The 27,270-nt window shown below is 33.2% G+C and overlaps 1 protein-coding gene across 18 annotated transcripts in view; it reads right to left on the bottom strand.

Moving 5' to 3' along the window:
• PICALM (phosphatidylinositol binding clathrin assembly protein) overlaps positions 1 to 27,270 on the bottom strand; it is a 94,192-nt gene that overhangs the window by 21,094 nt on the left and 45,828 nt on the right. For 5 of the 18 annotated variants that reach the window (XM_043452319.1, XM_043452323.1, XM_043452321.1 and 2 more), the window contains 13 exons: positions 25,450 to 25,561; positions 24,116 to 24,222; positions 22,018 to 22,059; positions 18,270 to 18,355; positions 16,380 to 16,503; positions 15,976 to 16,112; positions 13,427 to 13,530; positions 8,234 to 8,383; positions 5,341 to 5,421; positions 2,549 to 2,656; positions 795 to 926; positions 669 to 699; positions 390 to 489 (listed from right to left, as the gene is read on the bottom strand). In XM_043452319.1, the coding sequence (XP_043308254.1) occupies positions 390 to 489; positions 669 to 699; positions 795 to 926; positions 2,549 to 2,656; positions 5,341 to 5,421; positions 8,234 to 8,383; positions 13,427 to 13,530; positions 15,976 to 16,112; positions 16,380 to 16,503; positions 18,270 to 18,355; positions 22,018 to 22,059; positions 24,116 to 24,222; positions 25,450 to 25,561 (1,314 nt within the window). The remainder of the gene's footprint in view (positions 1 to 389; positions 490 to 668; positions 700 to 794; positions 927 to 2,548; positions 2,657 to 5,340; positions 5,422 to 8,233; positions 8,384 to 13,426; positions 13,531 to 15,975; positions 16,113 to 16,379; positions 16,504 to 18,269; positions 18,356 to 22,017; positions 22,060 to 24,115; positions 24,223 to 25,449; positions 25,562 to 27,270) is intronic. The other 13 variants (XM_043452324.1, XM_043452329.1, XM_043452327.1 and 10 more) reach the window with 5 other exon arrangements.

Here is a 27,270-nt window from a genome sequence, read left to right as displayed (position 1 = left end):
TCTAAAAACCTACCCCATCTTTTTTATTTGGGCTTATTACTTAATAATCCTATGTTTCCATTTCCTCATCTGTAAAATGGGGTAATAATAGTTACTACCATGTAAGGTTAATCTGAGGATTATATAAAACAAAACCACATATTATTTGTTAGAATGATGCCTGGCACAAAATAACCCTTAAGTAAACGTTAGCTACAAAAATGTACCTGGCAAATAGTGTCAACCCAGCTTCCTTTAGAAGCTGAATAAAAGAAATAAAAATTACTTTTGTTTCTTAAATTTTGTAACCACCTTTGCACTTATGCTTTATCACGGCTTTAAACACATTTTCACAGTACATATTAACCTAAATTATTCATGTTAGTATATCATGAGATTTTCCAACTCACCATTGTTGCAGCATTCCACGCAGTTGTTGGTGCAACCTTTGGTTGCCAGTTAGATCCTCCAGTTAGCTTCTTTTCACCTGGCTGACTCCAATTTACATCACTTTAAATAAATACAAATGAGATATAAATGTCTGTAATTATGAAGTTTCTTTACTACAAATTTAGATTGAACAGAGCATTTAAGATGCAGATGACGCTTATACACATACTTTCTTGAGATAAAAGCCAAACCAACCTCTAGACGGCACATGGGGAAAAATATACAAATTTAACACTCACTTCTTAGTGGTTCCATTTCCAATGCCAAGATCTAGGACAGGAGAGAAAGAAAGCATTTAAAAACTAGACTCATTTTTATAAAACAACCTATTGTAAAGAAGATTGAAGAATTAAAAAAATACTTACTGCCCACAAGGTTGGCTAAGGATGAATCCAAGTCATCAGATACTAACTTGTTAGGTGGGAGTTTGGCAACGGGAAGACTCTGGTTCTGAGAGGCCACTGTTGGTTTGAGAAGTCCACCTAGTTCATCAAAGCCTTAAAGTTACAAACAGATGAAATAGGATTTTGTAAGGAACTTTATAGAGCTACAGCTTTCTAAAGGAGGTCTCTGTCTTTTCTCCTTGTTTGTTTAATGGAAGAATCTTCGAAGAAAATAAACGCTTTTAAGTGGAAAAAAGAGAAATCCACCATTTCAAAGTAAATCGATTGAGGAGGCTGTATGTACTTTGGCAGAGCTCATTTGTCTTATGTCATAACAAAATTATATTAAAGTTAAAGGGAATGAAGAAAGAAGCATTCAAGTAAACTACTCCTATTCCAAAACTGGGATGAGAAGGGGATGGAATTAATCCTCTCCCTTAGCTGATAAAGTCTTCTGAAGACTCAGTCGCACTTGAAGAATATAGGTAAAAAAATACATCTCTGAAAAAATGTTTCTTTTAAGAAACCATACTTTATAGACCTTTTTATACTCTTCAAAGTGAAGAATGTAAAGTATATGTAAAACAGTACATTAGAATCAAGTGAAAATGAACCACTAGCTTATCTCTTTTCTTCTGTCTAAAAACAGCCTAAATTATACCTAAGAAATAGCTAAACTACACTCTAATTGCACAGAATCATGTAGTAAACTAGGACATTGCTTAAAAATAAAACAAAATCCCTTAAGGTTCTCTCCTGAAGGGTAAAAGGTAAAACAAATCCAATCAACCAAGCCACCAACCAACTCAATAGCATAACCTAGGAATACTAGAGAATTTGAAAAAGAAAGTCACCAAAAATGGGGGCTTATAAAATATGAACTGGTTTCTATATCCTTTATCCTTCCTCCCAGTAAGACAAACTCAAGAGGAAAAAGTTAAATACATCAAAAATCATTGTAAACCTACCAGTGCACAGAAAAAAACGAATTCCTAGTCCGTACATATTCTTTATAAGCTCGCTTCTTACCTTTGTATAAATACTTATGATAACTATTAGTAACTGTATATTATGAAATTAAGAGTATCTCAATATGTTTAAATGGTTTGAATTTAATTACTACACTTACCACCCTATGATTAAGAACATAATTTAGTGTCAACTTTACAGGAATCCAATCTTTACAAACTTCGAATTAACAAGATACTAAATGGACACCTAGCTCTATAGGTCTATATAGCTGTCTTAAGACAAATGAACAAGCATACTACAAAATGATTAAAAGAAAAAAAAAGCCCCCGCACCCATAGCTCTGATATTTAATTATTCCAGCTGTTCACTACACAGACTATTTCAATACGTCAAGGTACCATAGGTAATACTTCCCTAGTTTTCAAAAAAGCCAATTTCATTTCAGTAAAACTTGTAGTGAGTAAAAGACAGAGCATTCTACACATGGTCACTAGTAATTAAGAACTCTAAGGAAAATCTCTTTTTTCTCTCTCTTAACAGCTCTGGGAGAAACAGAATCTTCCCAGATTCAAAACTGCCACTAAGAAAAGAATAAAGGCTAATAGTCGCTTGAAATTTTCTTCCAGTCATTGGGGGAGGAGGAACGACTTCTTTGGCTATCCTAATTCCATCTATTTACACATGTTAAAAGTACCATTATCTGTCCCTACATAAGACTCTAAACTAGAACCTAGGGTAAAGGTAATAAAGTAATTTTTTCTTACCCCCAGAATCTACAGTAACGTTGGTAGATTTATTTCCAAACACAGATTCAAAGTCAACATTAAGGCCAGCTGAAGGATGTGGCTGTGCAACTGGAGAAGGAGTGAACCCTAAAAGAAACCAAAATGGAAGAAGCTCAATCTTTAATAACTCTACATTTATAGATATCTAATGATGACAACAGAATGGAAAAAGCCCTAAATTCCCACAGCAAAAAACAAAGCCAACCCTTCAAGCAAAATGTTTCCTAGACTACCACATCTCTTTGTGGTGATTACATTTTCCAAAACAAAATCACCCCACTGACTAAGAAAATAAAAGAGTAAGTAAAGTTGAATTGCTAGTTTGTTTCATTACAAAATAACATTTTTGCTTATTTTTTACCTTAAATTTTTATGCTAATGATCTTTAAAAAACCAAACGCATCAAAAATTCTAGGATCTTGTATGAAACCAAAATTTAAAGGATCATCTGGGAATAAAATAAGAGTTCTGTGGTGTTTAAAAAAAAAATTTAGTATCCCAAAAAGTCTTTCTCCCTCTGCCTACTCACCTTCCATATTTCTCGCCTTCCTTCCTTCAATGGTTAATCAAAAGCTATGTGGTTTAAGTTCATTTGCGAAGTAACAGGATTCTTAAAAGTTATAACCCACTAATTCTTATGAACCCCCTGTGTTCAGATGTTTTTTGAATATTTAAAAAAAAAAAAAGACTATTTTCATCTACCTTCTAAGTTCAACTTAACTACTTCCAAAAGTGGGGCTGCCACATATGTAATCAAATATACTGATTTAACTAACTACGCTGAAACACAAGAACATAAAGGGAAAATTTATTCTCTCCGGTCAATGTTACACTGATGCTAGTGGCATTCAGCCAAGACATCAAGTTTATACTGAAACCAGGTAATGCTGAGGTACATGGAAGACTTTCAATTGTGTGAAGTTTTATTTTTGTTAAGTGAGGTTCTGAATTTCTACAGGCTAACTAGAAGAATTAAAATCATCTAGACTTATTATGGCTGTCATATGACTTGAGGAGCTGTCAATCACTGAGTATATATTCAAGTAGAGAACAGCCTAGCAAAGATCACAAAGAAGGAATTCTTTTACTTGTGGAGGAAGGCTGGAATAAATGGCTATAATAAATTCCTTCCTTGTGGAAGGAATTCTCTTCCATCTCTAAATTTTATACTCATAATGTTAAAAAGTTTTAAATGTCTGGTATTAGAAAATTAATAACTATAGTAGAGGGAAATTAAACTTTTGAACCCTAAACATAGACCCTTTCTTCCTGTCCCATCTTTCTGCTAAAGGCAATTTCAGTCTGTAAGAATCTCACATTTGAACTCTTAATGTACATGACCAGGATATAAGGAAGTATAATAATGTTATACTAAAAAGACTGATCTTAAAGAAAAAAGTAAAAATTAGGACAAGATTTGGTAAGAAGTTCAAGAAGGTCCTCAAAGTCAGAGAAACCAGAAAGGACTAATTTTTTTATTAACAGTGACTCACACAAGCTGGTATACATCAAGGATACTACTGTAAAAGTAACATTTTACATCAGAGTATGAATATTCTGTAGAGGCAAAGATTTTTAAATGTACAAGTTTAATCTTATCCCATAATCATTTAGCCCTTAAAATACTCTTAACTCAAAGACACTAACCATACAATGAGAATACAACACTATCAAAATATAATTACACATACTGATTTAACAGCTCTCTGAAGTATACAAACTGTTTAAGAAATACACCACAGGCTTGCCAGTTCTTCTCAAAGCTCCTTACAAAAGGAACAGATGCATCTACTCAAGAAAGACAAAAATCTATCATGCTTTATAATTACATCCCCGTGCTACACCATTAGTGTAAGAAGCTTACAGTGTTCTTTAAATCCTGGAAACAATATCTGAGCTATAGTATCATTAAGAAAACAAAGGGAACAATAATTTGTAACTAGGACAGTGTATCAAATTTCTATTTTCCTCTGATATCCTGTCCCCAATTCTTTCTAGAATTTTGCTGATATCAGAGATGAGCCTATCCTCCATAATAACACAAAAACAACTTCATTACTTTCTGTAAAGAGAGGAGCCATCTCCTGAGGTCCCTAGGGGCACCAATCTGTGAAACTATGATGTTACTGCCTAAAAGTATAAAAGAGTAGAAAAGATACGAAGTAATTCAGAGCTAGTACCTCAAATTTTAACAGCTTCGACTAGCAGAGGAAAAAAGTAAAAAGGAAATTCTTAATAAATTATAATAGCTGATTAGATTGTCAACCTTTAATTTTTAAAAGTGACTTAAAGCAATGTTATAAAATATCACCATTTCAAAAGAGAAGATTTAGGGATCCCCTGCAAAAGATGAACAGGCTCGCCAAGTTAAGGTTAACTTGATGAAAACTGAATTGCCTGACTCTTTCACTTCACAAAACCCAGTGAAAAGTCTGTCACTGGCCACTTTACATATTAACACTTTTTAATACTGCACTGTACGAACAACCTCAAGAGGAAAATAATAAGCTGACTGAAAGGTACAAAATGAACAAGTGTTAGGGACAGAAAGGCATTCCAAACACCTCTGAGAAAAATTGGCTGGGTTGTTAATAGATTTTGGTGGTAGTTCAGTAATAAATAGGCCTCATACTTTTTTGAGAAAATAACTCTACTATTCATTAAACCATGTTTTTTTTCTGTAACTTACCAACTCATTTTAAGGAAAGCAACAAAACAAAATCCCTCTTGCATAAACAAACTAATAAATTTTAGAGATTATTGTTACCTACCTCCAAATAAACCAGCTACAGTAGAAGGCTCATGGCACATAAGGGTAGTATTACGATAAGCTTGAGTGCCACAAAAAGTATCTGACAAGGCATATAAGGGAGGAAAAGAAAGGACAGGAAAAAGAGAGAAAAGTGAGAAAGTGAGGAGGGACAGCTAAGAGTGGAATGGAGTAATTAAAAGCAAAAACAGGAACAAACAAAAACAAAAGAGAAAACAGAGGAGTCCAAGCCCTTGGTGTTCTTTAATTTACAACTTACTTTAAAAAAAAGCACTTAAGGCTCCATTATGAATACTATATTTAAAACATATATATAAATAATATTCACAACAAATTTTAAAAAATAACCAACACTGCATATCTTTAGATGAAAAAACATGAACCAGCTGGCTTGTTAGCCAATAGTAACAAGTCGTCTAATGTCTTCTGCAGATGAGGAAGGAGGCCTCAACAAAGTCACAAACACGGCATGGCGGGGACCATGACCCACTCACCTGACTTACACAACCCAGTATCCTTAGGGCTTTAATGAGGGCAAGCTACAAACTACACTGAGAACCATATCAAATCGAGGTCCCCTCTGAAAGATCTGGAAGGTATCTACGTATCTAACTATCTGATTTTCCCTGGTCATGCTTAACTCTGCAGAGCAGGAGTTGGCAAACTACAGCCTGTGGCCTATTTTTATATGGCATGAGAGCTAAAAATGGTTTTTACATGTTGAAAGGGTTTAAAAAAAGAAAAGAAAAGATGATGACTCAGAGATTTTATGCAACATATAAAAGCCTACAGTACTTATTACCTGGCTCTTTACACTAGGTTTCCTGATCACTATTCTAGAGCAGCACGATCCGACAGAGCTTTCTAGTAACAGAACTGCTTTCTAAACCCGCACAACATGCAGGGATGTGCGTGAGGTGTGTTATGGCAGCCGCCGCGCCACTGAAGAGTGGGACTGGGGACAGTACAAGTGAGGAAGAAAAATTTTAATTGTATTTAACATTTAATTTTAATAAACCAAGCTTTAAAGGATGACCTGTGGCTAGTGGCTAACTAGACGATGCAGCCCAAGGAATGACACACCTTGGGTGGTCCTTTCATGCTCTTACTACTGAGTAAGAAACTACTGGAATTTTTATTACACAACTGTACTTCTTACAACTGGCACTGAAAGACTTACTAAAAGGCCTCTTCTACGAAGGCATCAACAAACTATAGCTGCTTGTCTCTGTAAATAAAGTTTTGTTGGAACATAGCCAAGCTCATGTGTTTGTGTCTTGTCTATGACTGTTTTCACACTATGTCAAGGTTCAGTAGCTGTGAAAAAGACTGTGTGGTTCACAAGCCAAAAATATTTACAATCTAACAACCTTTTAAGAGACAGTTTGCTGACCCCTACTCTAGATTAATGCTTAATTGGTTGATATCAGTGGTTTTTAATTTCTCCTTCTGCACTCACTTTCATTAAAAAAAAAAAAAGTAACAGTAAGTTTTAGAAAGAAAGAGTATTTAACAATATTCTGTAACAATACAAAGATAAAGTATTTAACAGTAAGTTAAGTCCCCTGTGTCTTCAGGGGACACAGATGTGACATCTTGAAGCCCATGCACTGCTCTGACTTAAAAAATGGAAATATATAGCCCAAATCAAAGTCATATCTCCTTCATATTCTCAAACTAAGGGATCAAACTTAAAAAGATAGTCATATTTACTAAATACATACCATGCATATTCAGTAAATATGAAGAAAAGATACAACCTGTAAAAGACTAACAGAACCACTCCAAAGATAACTCTTGTTACCCCTTATTACCAAGCAAAAAGGTACACCATCTGACATATTTCTAAGAGTAACAAAATGTATAATTTAGTTTCAGTTGCTTTTAATCTAATTTTTAAATGTATTATAATATAATAAAGGAATTACATCCACCAAATAGTACACTTTAGAACTATTAGACTAATTATATAATTAGAGCACCTGCCTTGAAACTTTCTCAAATCTCCAACTACTGCTTTCAAGTCACATTCCCTTCTTTTCTCTCAGATATAGCTAACACAATATTCAGAATGTGGCCTCATGCTCTATCTAGGGTACATAGATGAGTTTACGCATGCTGCTTCAATCAAAGATTTAAATTTGTGTCACCTTATGCTGTATCTGTGAATTGAATAAAAGCACTTTCATTGTCTTTTAAGGGGATTTAGCATCATTTTAGCAGGATTCAAAAACATTTATTTCAGTTTAGTATATATTTAAAAACTTACTCTTCCTGGTATAACTTTGGTATGAAATTTTGCTTTTTTTTTTATAGATTTTATATCACAGTTAAAGCTATTCAGTCAAGTTGCTTTTCATTTCCTATTCTTCATTTACCTCCAGGCTAACAATAAAGTGAGACCCTTAAGATTAGACAGAGGGTATGTATAGGTTTTAGACAATATAAAATTATTCTACCATTATTTGAAATTAAAAAGGGGAAAAAAGATTAAGAAAGCTACTAAGGGTGATAACCACTCTCTCTCTCAAACAGAAAGGGAAAAATATAAGCACATATAAACATGTAAGTAAGTTCAAGAGATGTCACTCTTCAACCAACTCTAATAACCAAGTCTCTGAACTAATAAACAGGATGTAGCATGTGATGCTACAATATGACAGAGAACAAAACAAAATTCCATTTCAAAGGAAATTTTATTCCCTAAAAACTTGCATCAAATAAAATCAGGGATACTAGTGTTAAAAAAACCTCACTACACTATTGCGTTTATTTTAAAGTTTGTTATTAAAATCCAAAGTAATTATTGCAGTGCTTTAAAAATAATGGATACGTTAAAAAATACTTAGGCAGTATAAACATTAATTGGAAAGAAAGGTTAAATGGTACTTTACCAACAAACATTTCATGAGTAGGTGTCCTAGTAGTAAAAGTGGATACATCTGAAGAAATAGGAAGGTGAACATCACCACTACTTTTTGTGAGGAAAGGATTTAAGCTTGGAATGGCATCATCAACAGCATCTACAGTAGCAGAGAAAGGATCTGTGCAGTCCAAGTGCATTACAGCAAAATGAAGAAAGGAAGTAAATTAATTAGTATTGTAATTAGTCAAAAGAGGCAAAGTGAAAAGTAGTAGCTATTATCATTATTAATCCAAATGCAAATGATCAAATCTAATCACCAAGATGGAAGAAATGCATTTAACATATTTCAAAATGAACCCTCAGAAAAAAATACTTTTGTGTCCATAACAACAGCAGCATGCTAAGGATGGATCTGCTCTACAACATCAGAAAGACAACAGTCGGGTAATTTAAAAAGAGAATAACAACAAAATGTTTCTATAAATGAGCCATCTAACCTGAACAGTGTTCCCCACCCAAGATGGGAGTGTATTGGCTCTGGTGGCACAGCGATGCATACTGAAATGACTGATATAAATGACTGATATGAGTGTGGAATAAGTAGAACTTCAAAAAGCCAAAAGGGATTAGGAGTTTCTAACATGTTCATATAACTCTTGTACAGGTTCAGATGTAGGAAACAAAATAATAAAGATGAAGCAAATGTCTAATGATGGAAAAAGAAATTTTGGAAAAATTAAGAACAGAGACAAAAGACTGGCCATGTTGTAGACTGGGATTAGCTTTGAAGGCCTGGCTGTTAAGTTTTAAAGCCTAAATGATTTGGCAGGAATAAAAAAATGTACTGTTCCCTACTAGAATGTATCAAATACATACTATCATCAAGTCCTACAATTGAAGTTATTTTAGAACCACATATTTACTGTATCTATTCCTCATTCAAGGTAACCAACATTGTAATGACTGAAAGCCATTTATCATTCCTTAAGTATGGGGAGAAGCAAAAAAATAAAGAGCAGCAAAAATAAACTGTCATAATTTTATCTAGCACAACTAAAAATGAAAGGTACTCCTGTACTCCAACCAGTAGCCTATTTTTGTGTATTCTAGTTTGTGGTCCTAACTTAAGAATACAGTATTCAGCACTATTAATCTACTCTAAGACTGTAAGACAGAACAATAAGGAGGCAATGGCCAAAGGAACAGCTTCTGTATTACAAGACAGGCACACTTTATCCTTAAAGTCAATAAACTGAAAGCTAGTGTTCTGCAAATCCTGCAACTGTAACTTCAAAAAGAAAAATATCAAAATAAAATTGAGGTCACTGTATGAAGTCTTACAAACATACCAAAACTCACTGATATACTATTCTAACTCAAATGATTATAAAATATCTTTCCCATCCCTCCAACTCCTCAATAAATGGAAAAATGGGGGGAAAGAATCAGAAAAAATAATCCAGAAACCAAAAGTAGAAAAGAGTCAGAAGTAAGATGCACTTTTTGTACTAAAATACAAATGCAATGATGACCACTCTAACTCCTTCTTGTATAAGAAAGGAGCTGCATTAAGTTTAGAGTTGATCAGTTCGGTTGAAAGTATTACTACTACTCTGAAATATCTGATAGTGGCATGGAGTTTTTAAAGTACATCGTACTTTGTTGGACAAGTAAGTAACACAAAACCTCTCTCTAGTTGTCCATGCAGAAGCAGCCATGAGAGAAGTCATTCAAAATGAGTATACAGATTTTTACAACAGATTCGTTAGGTTTTTGAGAAAAGACATGTTCGGAAAAAGTTACTAGTTAACTGCTACTCTGTTGACTGATACTTTTTACCTAAGCACTTAATATCAATAATTTCCTATTATATGAAACATCCTAAAGAAGAGTATGCAGAAAAATGGTAAGTGCATCTGTATATTTAGATCAACCAGACAATAAGAAAAACCAGCTTTTAATCTACCTTGACAAAACACTTCTACTATGGTATAGTATATGAACTATATATACTATATAGTATATCATTTAGATTTAATTATACCATAAAAATTAATTCAAATTCATTAAAGATAAAAAAAATAGTAATAATGTTCCAGCTATTCCAACTTCATCAGCCTGGCAACTCTAAAATTCTGTATATTTTTATTAATACTTTTTCCTATAATTTTTATCATTATTCACTTGAAAGTTTAGTTTTATGTAGAAAAATAATCCAAAAAGTTAAAATAAAGATGAAAATAGCACCAGTCATTTTTTTAGTGTTGAGATAAATATCTGCTATCTACCTTTGAACACAGAAAATTGAGTGTTCTCATAATGTGTTTTTAATGAGTGTTTTCATGTGTGTTTTATGCCAGCTGAGAAAGAAACGAATTAAACTTAAGAATGGGTCATTCTTTTTTGCCTGAAATAAATTTTGAAATCTTGCTTAAAATATACAACAGTGTAATTAATAAGCTGAAAATAATGTGTATCTCTAGATTTGCTGTAACTCAAAGTTTTTAAGGTGGTAAAAACTGAAATCTCAGCTATTAGTATTCAATAGCGATTCCGTGTTTCGACTCCAGACCATTTCTTGAAAAATCAAAGGCTCATTAATAATGCAATGAAAGAAACAAGCCGGCTTGTGTTCTCTTCAATGTTCATTTTTAGGTACAATCTTACTTACATACCTCTCATATAAACAGGCAAATCTTACTTCCTCTTAACTCTGTGTATCACTAACCTAGCTGTGATTGGAAATACACATTTCTGTGTTGCTTATGATAAGAACTAAATTAAATACCAAATCTGTTGCTGACATTCATTTTCAGCAAATGAGAGCAACAAAAGCATTAAATAACATTTTAGAATTATCAAAAAAATCGAATCTTTGTTTTGTCACATGCAATAAAAGCATGATACAAAATGCTACATATTTCAAATGTTCAGGTAAATGGTTAACTTCAAAAAGTACCTTCTGGAATTTACTGTTATGATCAAAGCTTTATATAAAAGACATTATTTATCTTAGTAACTTTAATTTTAAAAATAAAGGAAAATATCTTAATCTTAATGTCATGGATATGAACACCACAATGATTAAGTATAAAGAGTTCTTAGCTTAAAATACTCTTCAGCTATCTCTTTATGCATAAGTCAAAACCTCGAAGTTATTACCAACTCAGAAGCCAAATACAAGACAAAGTTTTATTTTTCTTAAATTGAGGGGCTTACAGTAAGATCACCATGCTTTCCTCATATATAACTGTGAGCTTTTGGAAAAACAGTAGTCAACTGCTACTGCCTCTGCTCCCAACTATACCTTATACCTGATAATACTTCTTTTAAAACAATTCTTACAGTGCCACATTTAGATAGCAAGCCTAATGTTAAAATACGGGGGAAATTTTGACAAAAACAGTACATAAACCTAAATAACCTAAAATAGAAAAATAAAACAATTAAATGTACTTCAACATTCTATCACAAACTGCTATTGGATAATTCTTCTAACAGCCTATAAAACAATTTTTACATACTGATACTTAAAATTATTCTCTCACAGTAATAGGCTATCTGCTTTCATATGTGAGCTCAATGATTCCAAACAGAAACTTTGATTTGTCATTGCTACAACTGTATCCAGATAAAGCTATCACCCAATTCAGTTTCACTAAAATGTTATATTAGTTCTCACTAAGTCTTCTGTAAAATTTTTCATCTCTCCAATAACCCAACTTTTCAGCCTTAATTTTAGAAAAACTATAGCTTGTTTTTAAAGGTAAGCAAACTAAAACTGCTTGAATGGTCATGTTAATCCTATTAATAACATTTTTCTAAAGCAATTCACAATAAGCAGGAAATAAGCATGTAAATTTTGCCAGATTAAAAATCCTAAAATTCTAATTATCATTAGGCTATTAAGAAATCCCTTTCTCTTAACCCTAATATGAGGTCTACAGATCATTTAAATAATTCTAAAAAATTCACTGACTTTGAACTAGCTTACTACTTTTAGAAATTACTCCCAGACCTTAAGATTTAGCTCAGTTAGTTTTTAAAATAAAGTGATAACTCACAAAATTAAGTCTAAAAACCTAGCATTTTAGGGTTTTACTATTCCTTTTCCCTGTTCTGTCTTGAACCAGAAATAATCTGCCCCTTAAAAAGGAAAATGTCTACTGACTCAACAAACATTTACAAAGTACCTGCTATATACCAAGAAATGTCCGAGACATCGGGGATAATCACTCAACAAAATATCTTAGAGCTCCTCCCTTTACACAGTTTACGTTCCATTATATATAACTGAGTCTTAAGAAATAACTATAAAAAAATCCAAAAAAGTTATTAACTCAAATTATTAAAGAAAAAAAGTCTAATATATCATAAAACCCCATTAGAACAATGAATCCCTGCTCTGAGAGGTAAGCCACTCAAGTTAGATTTTACATGTAAGCCAGCACAAAGTTTAAGGTAGCTTACCATTCTACCGTTTTCTAGACAATGTCCTTTCTCAGAATATCTTCCTCTGTCATAAAATTTTTTGAGTGTTTGTAAATAATATTTACATAAATACAAACAGAAGTACCAAAACCAAACATAGGAAATGATTTGAAAAACATACTAAATGTCTAACTTAAAAACTGACATGGCTCACTCTTCAAAGATGCTGGGTCATGAACATTAATGTGTTCACCTTAAGGTTGAAGAACTACTCAAGGGCAGCAAACTTTCCTGTTGGTACTAAGGGAAAATTCCTTGAATACCAAAATCTGAATTAAATGAACATTTTAAATATAAGTAGCAGAAGTTTGTCATGACATTCCTCCACAGAAGATAGTGCACTGCCTGATAATACTACCTGAATTTAACTGGAACTTCATTAGATGAGTTTTCCCCTCTGCAAGTCAATTTTTTTTCTATACCAAAAGTAAAATACCCATTACATATTTCTGGGTAACAAAACAGAAATTCAACGTTGAAATAATTATTTCACACTTAAACATATTTGGTCCTTCTTCATCTGCATTAAATCTCATTTCATAATTTAACTGAACATATATTCTAAAGTTGTATTTATTAATAAATGAAAATGTCTTCAAGGGGCAAAATAACTTCACTGTCATATTAATATTTTTCAAGTTCTCATGGGTCAAGTGAAAGCAAGTAAATCCCACCACATGGGGAAGGGAGACACCTATACAGCATACAAAGTAGGTTCATTAATCCTTACCTCCCCACGTACTTGCTACCTGAGAAGGAGCTGACATTGGAAGTACAGACGGGTGAAAGCTTGGCTGCTGCAAATCAAGCAGATCGTTTGGTAGCTTTGATGTGCTAGAAAGATATTTTGAAAATATGATTTATTTATTAGACTTTGTCGCATTAGTCAGTCCTCTCACCCATTTCAGTAAATAAAAACATTTTTTAAAGTGAGAAAAAAGCCCCAATAATATAAATCTCAAAAGGAAGAAGTTTCAGCAAGATAAGAGTTGCACGTCCCTCATATAACAGCGTATTTCAAAGGAGACCTGGAAAATGATTCAAGTACCCTATCTTAAGTTTAGAGAAGATTCAAGTAATAATAGCCATTTTAGAAAGAATCAAGGTCTTGCCCAGGAAAAAACTAGTCTCTTTATTGAAAAGAACCTAGAACCTAAACAACATAATTCTAAATTATGAAATACATGACAATTAATTTTTCTAAAGAAATGTGTTTTTTAATATTTAAAAGACTCCAATTACATTTTCAGTACCAAAACTCCCACAAAATACCTATTAACCTTACCTCTATTGCTTCAAATATCAAGCATATCAGTAATACAGAGAAAAAATTATACATGCATATATGATATAAATAACAGAGCCACCCCATTACACAATACAACTTACATATATCTTACCATGAGACTTTTACATGATTAAGAAACAACTCAAATAAGATTCCAGTTTCAAAGAATTGAGGCATTATTTGTACCTCAGCATAGTTTATTTTTAACTTACACTTATTCAAAAATAAAAAGTTTTGAAGATGTATCTTTTAGATACAAAACATAGTGTTATAAGTAGATAAAAATACAAATGTATTTAGTGCTTTGGGGAAAAATACAGACTATGCAGTAAGTGTTACATAACAGGCTGTAAGATTTGTCCTTAATTATTATTAAAAAAAGGTGAAAATGTTGAATGTATTAAGTGAAATAAAAATATTAGATCTTTATCAAATGATTTGTTTTATCCTCAAATATTTAACATTCTTTTCCTTTTATCCACATCCTCCTACCCTGCTTAGACAGTCTTCTTTTTAAGATCCCTAAGATAAAAACTTAACACTTAATGGGTTTGATGTAATTGAAGATTAAGGAGAGTATTACACAAAAATCAAAACAAACAAAAAGACAAAACTGAAAGAAAGAAAAACACGTAACTAAATACAACATCTACTAAGACTTTTGGGAGCAGGCAGCAGTTGAGTTAGTGAAAGTTACGATTAACTGTAACAGGAATAGGTAAATGGAAGGGAAGACCATTTAAGGATAAGCTAATAAACAGCAACAACAAAATTAAAGAAAAACAAGCAAGCATCTCTCTCCATGTGGCATTTACCATGCACTAAGCACCGCATCCACGGTATTAAACCAGTCAAGCCTAACTAAAGAAAACCAACCCTTAATATTCACTGAAAGGACTGATGCTGAAACTCCCAATACTTTGTCCACCTGAGGTGAAGAGCCCAATCAATGGAAAAGACCCTGATGTTGGGAAAAGACTGAGGGCAGGAAGAGAAGAGGACAACAGAGGATATGATGGTTGGGTGACATCACTGACTCAATGGACATGAGTCTGAACAAATTCCAGGTGACAGCAAAGGACAGGGAAGCCTGGTATACTGTAGTTCATGTGGTTGCAAAGAGTCGGACACGACTTAGCAAATGAACAACAAGCACCAAGCTAAACTCTATATTAGTGATCCTACGACCCTGACAGATATGAAAATTCTTGATTCTTACCCTACAGCTACTGAACCAGAAACTCTAGAGGTGGGGCTCAGAAATCTGTGATTCTGATGTTAGCTAAGACTGAGAACCATAATCTGCACATTCTCTTGTCTGGAAACTGAGATTTAAAAAAAAAAGAGAGAGAGATAAGAAATAAACCAGGATTCTTATACTCTAAATCACTTTAAGGTAAAACACAGGAGGGATTTTTAAAAAGTCAGTTATTCTAAATTGCCTGGAAATATAATATTTCTATTGTTAAGTAGCTTAAACTAGGCAACAGGATTACTGAAGTTGGGTTGGTAGGGTTCAATACCACAGAAATCTGGCAACTAACTCTTACTGTGTTTCAAGTTACCTATGGGACTAGAAATGAAAAACTTTAAATATCTAATGAAAGAATATTCTGAAATTACACATCATACATACATATCCAAGAGTTATACACAAGGTCTTGAACTATTAGAAACTTCCCAAATGTGTATAACCAATAGTTGCTTAATTTTTATTTTTTTACAAGGAAACATTTGCCCAGAAAAAAACCACCACCCTCTAACTGGTATAAATTTATCATTTAGCCATCTTCCATTTTTTAAATATTCAATAAAAACTCTTATCACTTTGTATTTAGATATTATTCACTACCACCGTTTACTACTACCTTCTTTGTGTGAATTCATGATTATGAAAATCTGGTATCAAATTAAACCTGAAAAGCTCTGCCCAATTGATATAAATCTTTAAACCTAGACATTCAAAGGTAAGCACTAACCACTGCACCTACCTGTTAGAAGAACTAGGGGTAGAAAATATGTCAATGGCTGGTGCAGTCATGACACTCCCTGCTGAGGTGGACACAGGAGAGGCTGCAGTTGTTAAAGAGGTATGAGGCTTCTTTGCAAGTTCTTTTAGACGCTGCTCCTGTTGAGAAAGGGCACGACCATAAGGAGTCTAGAAACCAGAATGATCTGTAAAGCCTTTGAAAGAAAGTGTTTTCTAATTTTGTTTTGATAGCAGAAAGCTGTATCGTCAATCATTCAATGTCAGGATGAAAAATTAAGACTACTAAATTTCATCTCGTTTGTACAAATATTTATTAAATACTGTTAGTCTGTATGGAAGTCCCAATTACTTTATGAGCACCTATACTTGCTTTTCCAAATAATTTAAGACAATGCATACACCTACCTTTAAAGCTTTTAAACGAGCCTGTTCTTCCTCTAATGCTGCCTGCTTTTCCCTTTCATCCACTTTGGTAAGAGACAGGCCAGTGCTTGCCAGGGAAGAGACTGCGTTGGAAAGTGTTGTTGCCCTAGGATAATCAGGCAAAAGTAATTCAGTTTTTGGCCAAAGATTTCACATTACATCCTGGTTACAAAATGATCTAGCGGGCTAGCCATGGATAGATACTATAATTATGAACTAAACCTATGGAGTCAACATCAGTACTTCAGAAGAAATATTCTACCCACTCATCTGTTAACATCAGAGGACTGTTAAAAAATTAGCTGATTTACACATACATTCATTATTAATATTTTTAACTAAAAAAAAATTTTAAATTAAATGTTAGACTTTGGAAAGGATTTGGAAAGGATTCACAATAAAGGTGAAGGACACTGCCTCTTCCAAGCCCAAGGGAGGGTTCCAATGCAACTGGAAAAGAGTTCACACACTTCAGGGAAAACCCTGACGGGTAAAACATACTGAATTTCTCATTAAGAAGTGACCTTCTTCTGCTAATTTACAACCTGGATTTTGGCAGTACTACTACAGGACACGAAAATACAAGAACCAGCAATAAATAATGCATATGTAGATCTGCTTCCCTGATAACACCCCTTAAAGATGTCATTCCCAGAGGACCCACAGGTTCTCCCAAAAGAAGACTAATGCCATCCCAGTCACCAATCCTTTCTACCCCAGGCACCTCCTTTCTATCTGCTACCCTTTCACCAAGCTAGAATTTCCTTTTCAAACATACTATATTTGCACATGCATATGTAATTCTTCATTCCTCACTGGTGGATTCACAGCAAGCCATCGCCTTTCCTTTATATCAAAAACTTACCCAGATCATAAACCCCAACATTTAATTTCCAAATGTTAATTCTAGGCAAAATAAACATGCATGGTAAAGAATTCTAACCTGAAACTACTCCTCAGTGACTGCTACTGATTTTCCTTTTATCACACACCAAACACCATTAATTTCTACTCTAAGTAAACAAGTAGAAAAACTAAGTTTTATATAAAAATCAATTTTATAAATGACCAATATAAAGATAAAACTCTGAAGACAAAGGAAGAGTAATACTGTTCTAAAGAAATTTAAAATATTAGAGATTAAAAAAGCATATAAGGTTAATCGGTATACCTGAAGCTTCTTGGCTAAGTTTTTCATTATTTTCTCAAATAACTGGGCCTTATATTTCTAAAAATCTATCAGAAAATCACATCAAAAAGAAGGAAAGTTCTAATCATAAATTATACAAAAAGTTTTCTTCTACTAACCAACACAATAACAACATTACAAGGTCAATAAGAGATGATCTATATTATTGTCGATTTGCTAGATTCATTGGTCTTAGTCTTGGAAATCAGCTAAAAGTCTATCAGAAAGATGAAAATATGTCACCAATCACCACCAAGAACTGGCATTAGAGAAAGATGATGAAATCTTATGTTGAACATCCTAGTTCTGAGTCCCTGAATTACTACTACATACTTCACAGGGCTATTTGTGAGGGTGAATCAAATTTGTAAAAAGGGAGTCTTAGAATATACCATATGAACTCATGCATTTTAAGAGAAATACTAACATTATGAACACCATTCTAAACCACACAGTTACTATCATCATCTTAACAGATGCTGACATTTACTGAAAATTACAAAAACTTACATGTATTAATCTTTAAGGGCAACTCTCTGAGGTTGATACTATTATTAAACTTGACTTATAAATGGTGAAATCAAGAAAAAGAGAAATTAAATAACTTGCAACTTCAGCTAGACTCATCTACTACTTTCTCAGAAACATCACCACCTCTCTTTGTCCCACAAAGAATAACGTACCTGCTTGCAGCTGTAGAATCTTTGATTTTCTTTCCTTCCAAGGAAGCTAAATGTTGTTCCAAAGCATCAAGAAGACTACTGGGGGCCTAAAATTGTACAAATATTAAGACTTTCATGATAATCACACCATTACTCAAAATAAATCAAGAATCATCTAATACAAGAAAGAAAAATAAATAGGTATATTCCCCATGAATGAATTAACAGTGGCATTTAACTATCTAAGAATGACACTATTATTTTTATTACATAAGCATCTGGTAAGACTATTAACAAACAATCAAAGGTATAAAAAGTAAGACTATGTGAACACAAAATATTAAGAGGATCCTGCAATTTTTAAATATTTAACTTATTTAAATTTTAAATAAAAACAATCCTAAAAGCTAGATATATTGCTGAGTGAGCTCCTGGTACGGAATAAATACTGAGTAACTGAAAGCGTCCAAACACTGTTTTGAATAGTTACTGACAAATGAAACTGAAAATTAACATCAAGGAAACAAAAAATCATAATGAGATACAACTTCTTACTCACTAGATGGTTACACAGACTAGCAACATCAAATGTTGAAGATACAGAGCAATATAACTGTCATACAATGCTGGTGGGAATATGTCCACCTTGAAAAAAGATATAATTTTTTTTTAAAAGAAAGCTAAATATATACCTACCTTAATTACCCAATTTCATTTCTAACTGTTTATTTAAGAGAAAGATAAGCATATCTCCACAAGAAAAAACTTGTAAGCAGCTTTATTTGGTGGTTTAGTAGTTAAGTCATGTCTGACTTTTGCGACCCCATGGACTATAGCCTGCCGGGCTCCTCTGTCCATGAGATTTCCCAGGCAAGAATACTGGAGTGGGTTGCCATTTTCCTTCCCAGGGGATCTTCCCAACCCAGGAAACAAACCCAAGTCTCTTGAATCTCCTGCACTGCAAGTGGATTCTTTACTGCTGAGACACCAGGGAAGCCCCAGCTTTATTTACAACAGTTAAAAAATTGTGAATAATCCAAAAATTTCCAAATTTTCCAATTTAGAAAAGAGACAAAACTGTGGTAAGTTCACATGATGGAATACTATTCAGCAATTAAAAAGAATTAATTAATGGTATATCTAACATATAGACAGCTCTCAAAACATTATGATAAGCAAAAGAAGCCAGGCATGAAAATAGTCACATGATTCCATTTATATTAAATTCAAAAACTGATAAAAATTACTCTATTAGAATTCAAAATAGTGATTTGTGTGGAGTGGACTAGGGGTGACTGGAGGGGGACAGAGGCTGATGGAAACGATTTACATCTTAAATGGTGTATTGATTATACGAGTGCTTACAGTTATCAATCCTCATTCAAACAGGTATTTACCTCAATTTTTTTTTAAAGACTAGCTTGAAACCCTCAGTCTATGTGTCAAATTTCAACTGAATATGAACAGTTAATTACTTATTTTCAAAAGGAAATCTTTTCAGTGAGCTGAAAAGGAACTGTTCACTACTTTTAAGTGAAGCAAATACATCAGTGGCATTCACTTACACCAAATATTCTTTTGGATTTATATATAGTTTCTGAATTACAGGTATCCAAAAGCAGTTGGAAGAGACAGAACTAGCTAATTTCTCTATTAACTACGACCTGAACAACTTCCTTCATCCAGTATTTTCTTTCTCTGTATCAAGACCTTAGCAAAGACAGACATGGTAGAAAACATGGACTTCTATGTTGATCTGAGGACAGATCTGCAATCCCTCAACCCCAGCAAATCAGCAGGCCTACTACTGTCTGAGCTACGTCAGAGATGATGAGGAGAGCGTTACTAACAGTGATTAACATTTTAAAAGCTCCTGTAACACACTGGGCACTGTGCGAGCTACCCTGTATGCCATCACTGAATCCATGAGAAAGACACGACTGCCATATCCATTTTACAAGGACACAACCTGAGACACGGAAAATGAACTTGCCCCAGATCACGTATCTGATACACAGCAGGAGCCAGCGTGTGAGGTACGTCCCATCTCAAAGCCTAGATACTAACTACTATGCTGCAGAATCTTAAATTAAAGCTGAGGTCATTTAAACCAAGTATTTTTTTCTGAAACATTTAAGTTGTGCTTACAAATACTTAAAATACCTAGGTATGATAATTAATAACTATTTCTTAAATCCCTTTTAAATATATCTATTTTTTCAAAGTCAAATCCAGATTACAAAAAGTGAAGGAAATGTGATGCTTCACATCCTAAAAAGAACAACTTACAACAAACATAAAAGGAGTAAATAATCCATTTCCACTTTTTAAAAATTTCCACTCGTGTATATCTACCATCTTTCCTAAAGTACAATCCCGTGAATATTAAAGTACAGGCACATAATGACAGTATGGCCTGAGGCTGATCTTTTTACTTTTAAATTTATTTATTTTAAACTTTTTATTTATATTGGCATATAGCCCATGAACAATGTTGTGACAGTTTCAGGTGGATGGCAGAGGGACTCAGCCATATTATATGTATGTATCCATCCTCCCCCAAACTCCCCTCCCATCTGAAACTGTCAAATCAGTTTCTACTGTTCAAACAATGACTCTTACCACACTTCAGTTCAGTTCAGTTGCTCAGTCGTGTCTGACTCTTCGCGACCCCATGAATTGCAGCACGCCAGGCCTCCCTGTCCATCACCAACTCCTGGAGCTTACTCAAACTCATCTTACCACACTTAAGTCTATAGCAATAACGTGCTCAATCTTAATGAGGTCAATTATTTCATGTGGGCATATACAAAAGTTTTTATTTGCATATAATTCATAACTAGATCTAGTGTATATCCTTAGCCTGGAGATCAAAGAGATGAACCAGAACGAGTGAGTACAGAGAAAAACAGGAAGAACCATTAACAAGCAAAGTATTTAAAAGAATCCCAGAATGACTGAAAATAAGGTAAAAGAGAACAACTAGTGAGGAGAGAGCTGACACATAAGAATAGTTTATGCCAGGTCCTTTCATTCTTAATACTCAGTAAACAAACACCAGAAAAGGCCAGAAAAACTGCAGTTCTAAAGTTTCCTTCCTAAAATTTTTTTAAGATGATGATAATAAAAAATAATATTATAATAGCTAACACTGAATGCTTAATGCTCTAAATGTTTTTTAGGTATTAACTCTTAATCCTCCCAACTGAGATGGGTATTGTAATACCTACATTTTAGAAATAATGAAACTGAAGCACAGAGAGTAACTTCCCCAGATCACAGCGTCAGCTGGTGGCACAGCCAGGACTCAAGAGCAATGTTTTGAGGTTTATACTTATTTAATGTATCTACCTGAGTCAAAGAGCCAAAGTGGAAGGTTTAAAACAGGAAAAACAAATCCTGTGTAAGATAATTCTCTACCAATATTATAGTGAAGATCTTGTTTTTAAAACACCATTCTCTAAGTTCAGTTCTTTCTTTTTGCGGGGGGTGGGGGGGTTGTGGGGTGGTAATGATAATGATGAGAAACAGAGACTGAAAGGGAAAAAACTAAAAGAACAGCAGAGCACTCGCTGGCTCTACCAAGAAGAAATGAGTAGATTTTTATACGGTTATAATGTTGGAACAATCATCAGCAATATATCAGAACATTAAAAATCAAGAAAAACTACACTGATCTTGACAGCAAGAGCTGCATATTATTCATCTTTGTACCCTTCAGACCTAGTAGAACACAGCAGACAATACTTACAATTACAACAATACTTACCTGTGAAAGATCTGGTATATCACCTCTGTCAATTCCAACTTGCTGTAAGAGAAGCAGCATCGTATTTAATAGATAAAATTATAATAAGGGGTTTTATAAGTAAAATTTAGAAAATAACATTTATGACTAGTACTATGAGCAATATTTTAGGAAGAGTTCTTTAAAATTAGAAGAATATTTAATCTCCGCAGATATCATTCAATACTTCCAAAGACTTAGATATTATCTGATGGCTCTAAAAGTTCTAACAGGAGGGGAAGGAGAGTTGGAAATTCAACCAAGCTACTAAGTTACCATCTCTACATCTTCGAAACACCTAAAGAAGTTACCTTGTCACAATCTGAAAAATCTATCACTTCTATGACAAAAACACTACACCAAGAATTAGAAAGGCTGACCATGAACAAGTCTGTTGGAGCATAAGAAGTTAAGGAACAAACCTAACAACAATGACTCACTCTTTCACCATAAAGTACACTTTCCCTGGCAGTCACCATAGATTTCAAACCTACGTTCACTCAAGCAGGCCAGGTTTTATACAAATACCAAGTGATATTTAACCAGGATATAACTGTCCCCACAAAGCAATCCCAACACACTTTCACGATGCTCAGGTACTAGGCAATTTCTAGCAAAGAAGATAAAAACCATTCTTATTTACTTCAACACCCTAATTTAAAAATTCTTTTCCCTCCTGTGACATTATTATTCATACTATATGACTATTTCCTTTTCTAATCATTCTCCCTTCCTTTTCTCAACCTTTTAAGGGCCAGTTCCAGAATGGTATCAGTAGAAAATTTGATAAAATAATTCATACCAAGATCTTCAAAGCTAATCACTGAATGATATATTTGTCAGCTTCAAACACATTTGAATAGGTTACTTGAGTCTTCACTTCAAAAACTAGGTCTCATAATGAAATTGCGAGCCCAGAGACCACTTGATCAAAGAATATTCTTGAGGTAGGGGAGTATTCCTATGGAGTGGATGGTCCATTCCATCACAGGGTGAGACCAGCAGATCTGGAGGTGAGTAAGGGCTTAAAACTTAAGTCAGTAGATACAACTTATCAAATGCAAAGAACAAAAGAAGCCAAAGGGAAAGGTCAACAAACTAAATGTATTTAAAGAATTTACTAGAATCATCATAAATACTACTTCTGGTTTTAGCATGTGACTGACCCTAAAGAAATGGGAAAAAAAACTGATTTCTCCTTGAGAGATACTTTAAATCCAAATAAATGCCAGTACACTTCATAAAATAGTTTAACACCACAAAGCTATTTTCTTCAAAGGTCTCATCATCTTTTTGTATCTTTCTCCACCTACTACAGAATAAAACATCACTACGGTAACAGCGGCAGAATCACCAACTTGCTAGCTTCAGATGAACTACTTGGATATTACTGATCAATAATATATAATATATTCATCTTTTAGAATTACCCTAACAAGACACCTCTGGTAATAATAGGTAGAAGGAAGAGAAAGGGAAAACAAAAACTCTTTAAGTGCTGCCTTTGTGGAAGCAAGATAATGTCTATAAGCATTACCACAACTACCTTCTGTGACTCCCTCAGAAACTCATTTTTCAAAAAGATTTACAAAATTAATTATCTTATAACCTACATTCATAGCTTTCATAAACAATGACAAACAATAAACACATTAAGTTCATTTCTGAAGGGAAGAAAACATTCTGAACCACATGGCTCTGGTTGCAAGCCTTACTGAAGGAAGGTGATCTGCACTAACATAGAGTATTCTTTACCATATTTAGTAGAATAAGTCTACAATATACAGCCAATTCCAAACATAAAAATCACCACCATATACCTGATTTTATAGAGAAAGAATTTAAAAATTAGATTACTTTTTAGTATTCAATACTAGATTAAGTACACAGGATAATATTCAATGTTATATCATATTCATACTACAGCACAGAATGCAATATAGTATAGTGTTATAACTGAATAGATACCTTACTATATTTAAGACACTTCTTTCATTGGGTAAAGACTGATTTCTTTGAAATGTACACTTAACGACAAAGAAACCAAATTAAGAGATATAGTCATTTAAACACCGTTTACCTCTGCAACTTTGAGAAACTCTGAGATTCTAGTCATCCTAGTCAGGAACTTCTTATAGATGTCAAGACCTTCTTTGCACTGGTTCTTTTTCATATCAAAATATTTTTCTGCCAAAAACAGATATAAACATACTTTTATTCACATCAAAATATAATACTAAAAAGAGAAAAAGATTTAAAACAGCCCGAGTTACACTGATGTCTCAGAAAACACATTCACCCTACAGAAAAAAGTGTTAAATTAGCTTAGGTATTCAAAGCAAGTTAAAATAGAGATGCTGCTATATTAAAAATGAATAAATTATGATTTTACTCCTATTACCAGTAATTCCTACAGTATTTCTTCTGTAACAATTCCCTAAGTATAATTTGCATGTTAATATAGATCACATTTGACTCCATTTAAAACAGTGCTAAATGTCTATTTCCAAATATTCTAAGTAATGTTAAGAAAGATGGCAACTTTTCTAAGTCCAGATGTCACTTGGAAAACTAATTTAACTTACATAAATAGCAGTAAAGAGCTTAATTTATACCAGTCACAAGGTGTGAGACTATACTTTCCAAAACTTTGTAAAAAAAAACTTTCCATTTTTCACTTGTGGAAAAAAAAAAAAATCCAGTTTCCCTATCTCTGTGGATTAAACCATCCCTAAATGAGTTTGTATTACCCCTGCCTATGAAAATCAAATTTAAAAAATTACTGAAAAGGGAGAACAAATATATTGGAGTAAACACATCTGACATCTTGACACTTGATACTTTGACACTCTTTGTAGACTATTACTTTTCTACTCCATTCAAACTCCACTGAAAAAAATTAGCATCTCTAGGCAAAACTAACTGAATACCACATATACCTAATACACAACAAAGCACCACACACTCCTAAAATGCCTCAAATGTAAAACACATCCTTTAAAAAAGTATTTAATTATTTTAAAATAATTATCAATCTAAAAATCAAGTTTAGAAAAAGTATCAATTTTACAATTAAAAGTTCATTTTGGAATAAACTGTGAGGAAATTATTTTCCTGAGACACAAAATTTCAACTTAATTTTTAAGAAATTTTTCAATTTCTAAAAATAAAACTGATAGAAAAAATAGATATATTTAAAAAGTGCAGAGTTCATCTGGCTGAACATTCTAATTGTATAATTATTTAATCACTTAGCATGTGTAGTCAGGTATAAAATTCTTTTCTCCAAATTGTTCAATGAATAACTGTATCTCAATGAATTTTAAGGCAGCTTTAAGTAATAACTAAGACAATATTATTGATCAATGATACAAGATAAGAAATAAAATGTTATTAAACAATAGAAATATTTACCCAACAGGTTAATAATTCCTTCATTGTATGCTGCAAACAGTCTAATGGCATCTTTGAACAGGAGCATGAAGGCAGCATTTATTACCCCATTTGTAAGTTCGTTGCTATTAACCTGGGGGGAAAAAAAAAAAGATTAGCTAACGTTCTGTTCTAAAATGACAATGACTTCCTTCAAAGTAAGATACAATGAATTCAAACACTTAGGTGTAGGACAGAAAAAGACATTTATCTCTAGTAATCAGTCACAGCCATACAGTGCAAAAATATTGATTGAAGAGTCCAGATTTATTTAAAAGCCACAAACACAAACCCGACAACACTGAATTTAGTTCAGAAATAAGTCAGTGAAAACAAAAGTACTTTGAAATTCTTAGGCTACATCTCAAAAGTATTTTAAGTTCCTTTCAACATTAATTACTTCCAATTACAAAATAAAGCCCCTTTCTAAGTAAAGTTCATTTGCAGTCATGAAGAATTTATTGAATGTTTCTAAATAAAAAAATATTTATTAAATGGCTACTATAATAACCAAAGAACTGAGTTAAGCTAGGTAGAAAATATTTTTTTAAAAAAGAAATAATTTTCCCAATATTACAAACAAATTCACCTTCAAAATGGGTATAATATTTCTACCTTATATAGTTACAGGAAAATTAACTGACATACTGGTGTAAAGAGTCTCCTGTAGTATTTTACACATAAATGATCAATATTTATTTTTTCTTAAACTTCTTATTTTGTATTGGGGTATAGTTGATTAACAATGTTGTGCTTGTTTCATGTGAAAAGAGAAGGGACTCACCCATATATAAACATGTATCCAATGATCAATATTATTATTATTAGTGACTCGTTTTAATAAAAAAAAAAAAAAAAGCAATTGTCTACCAAGATATATGAGAAATTACCTTTAGCTTTATCTCAAGAAAATAACAAAAGGATAAAACAAGTTAATCTTATGTTCCTTTTTAGAGAACCGTGGTGGTGGTGGTTCAGTTGCTAAGTTGTGTTAGACTCTTATGACCCCACCGACTCTAGCCTGCCAGGCTCCTCAGTCCATAGGATTTCCCAGGCAAGAATACTAGACTGGGTTGCCATCTAGATATCTAAGTACATGATAATTACTTACGTGTTTAGGTACACGTAAGTACGTGTTAGGTACAGAAAAATATAAGCTGAATGGTAAGCAACAATTTGGTAAATATTTTCAGAATATCTGACAAGATCGATCTGCATTATAGAAAGAATTCTATAAGACAACTCACAAAATAAAAAATACATATAGGTAATAATGTGAAAAGAAGTTCAACTTCACTGATACGCAAATTAAAAGAACCAATTGAATTACTGAACTATCCTCTCTTGAGTACCAGACTAGTAGGTATCAAAATAGTCAAAACCAAGGTATTATTCTACACCAATAAGAACGAAGAAAAACAGGTGCCTATTGACTAGTGACTGGCTCAACCCTTTTGGAATATAATTTGGCAATATTTATTAAAAACTTAAATGTTTATGACCTTTGACCATCTAATTCTTTGTCTAGGGCATTAATTCTATAAAATAGGCCTATAAATGTATAGATATACCATTATCTAACACACACATGGAGTATCTAGTATTCCTCCCTTCTGTTTTTTTTGTCCCCATTTATTTTCTGAATTAAAAAACCAAATGCCCTCAACATTTATCAACAAGTAAAGTGTTAGTTGCTCAGTCGTGTCTGACTCTTTGCAACCCCATGGACTGTAGCCCACCACACTCCTCTGTCCATGGGATTTTCCAGGCAAGAATACTGGAGTGGATTGCCATTTCCTTCTC

Source organism: Cervus canadensis, chromosome 29 (assembly GCF_019320065.1).
Source record: "Cervus canadensis isolate Bull #8, Minnesota chromosome 29, ASM1932006v1, whole genome shotgun sequence".
Lineage (NCBI taxonomy): Eukaryota > Metazoa > Chordata > Mammalia > Artiodactyla > Cervidae > Cervus > Cervus canadensis.
The sequence above is the reverse complement of the archived record's forward strand: the minus strand, read 5'-3'. Positions and strand labels throughout refer to the sequence as shown.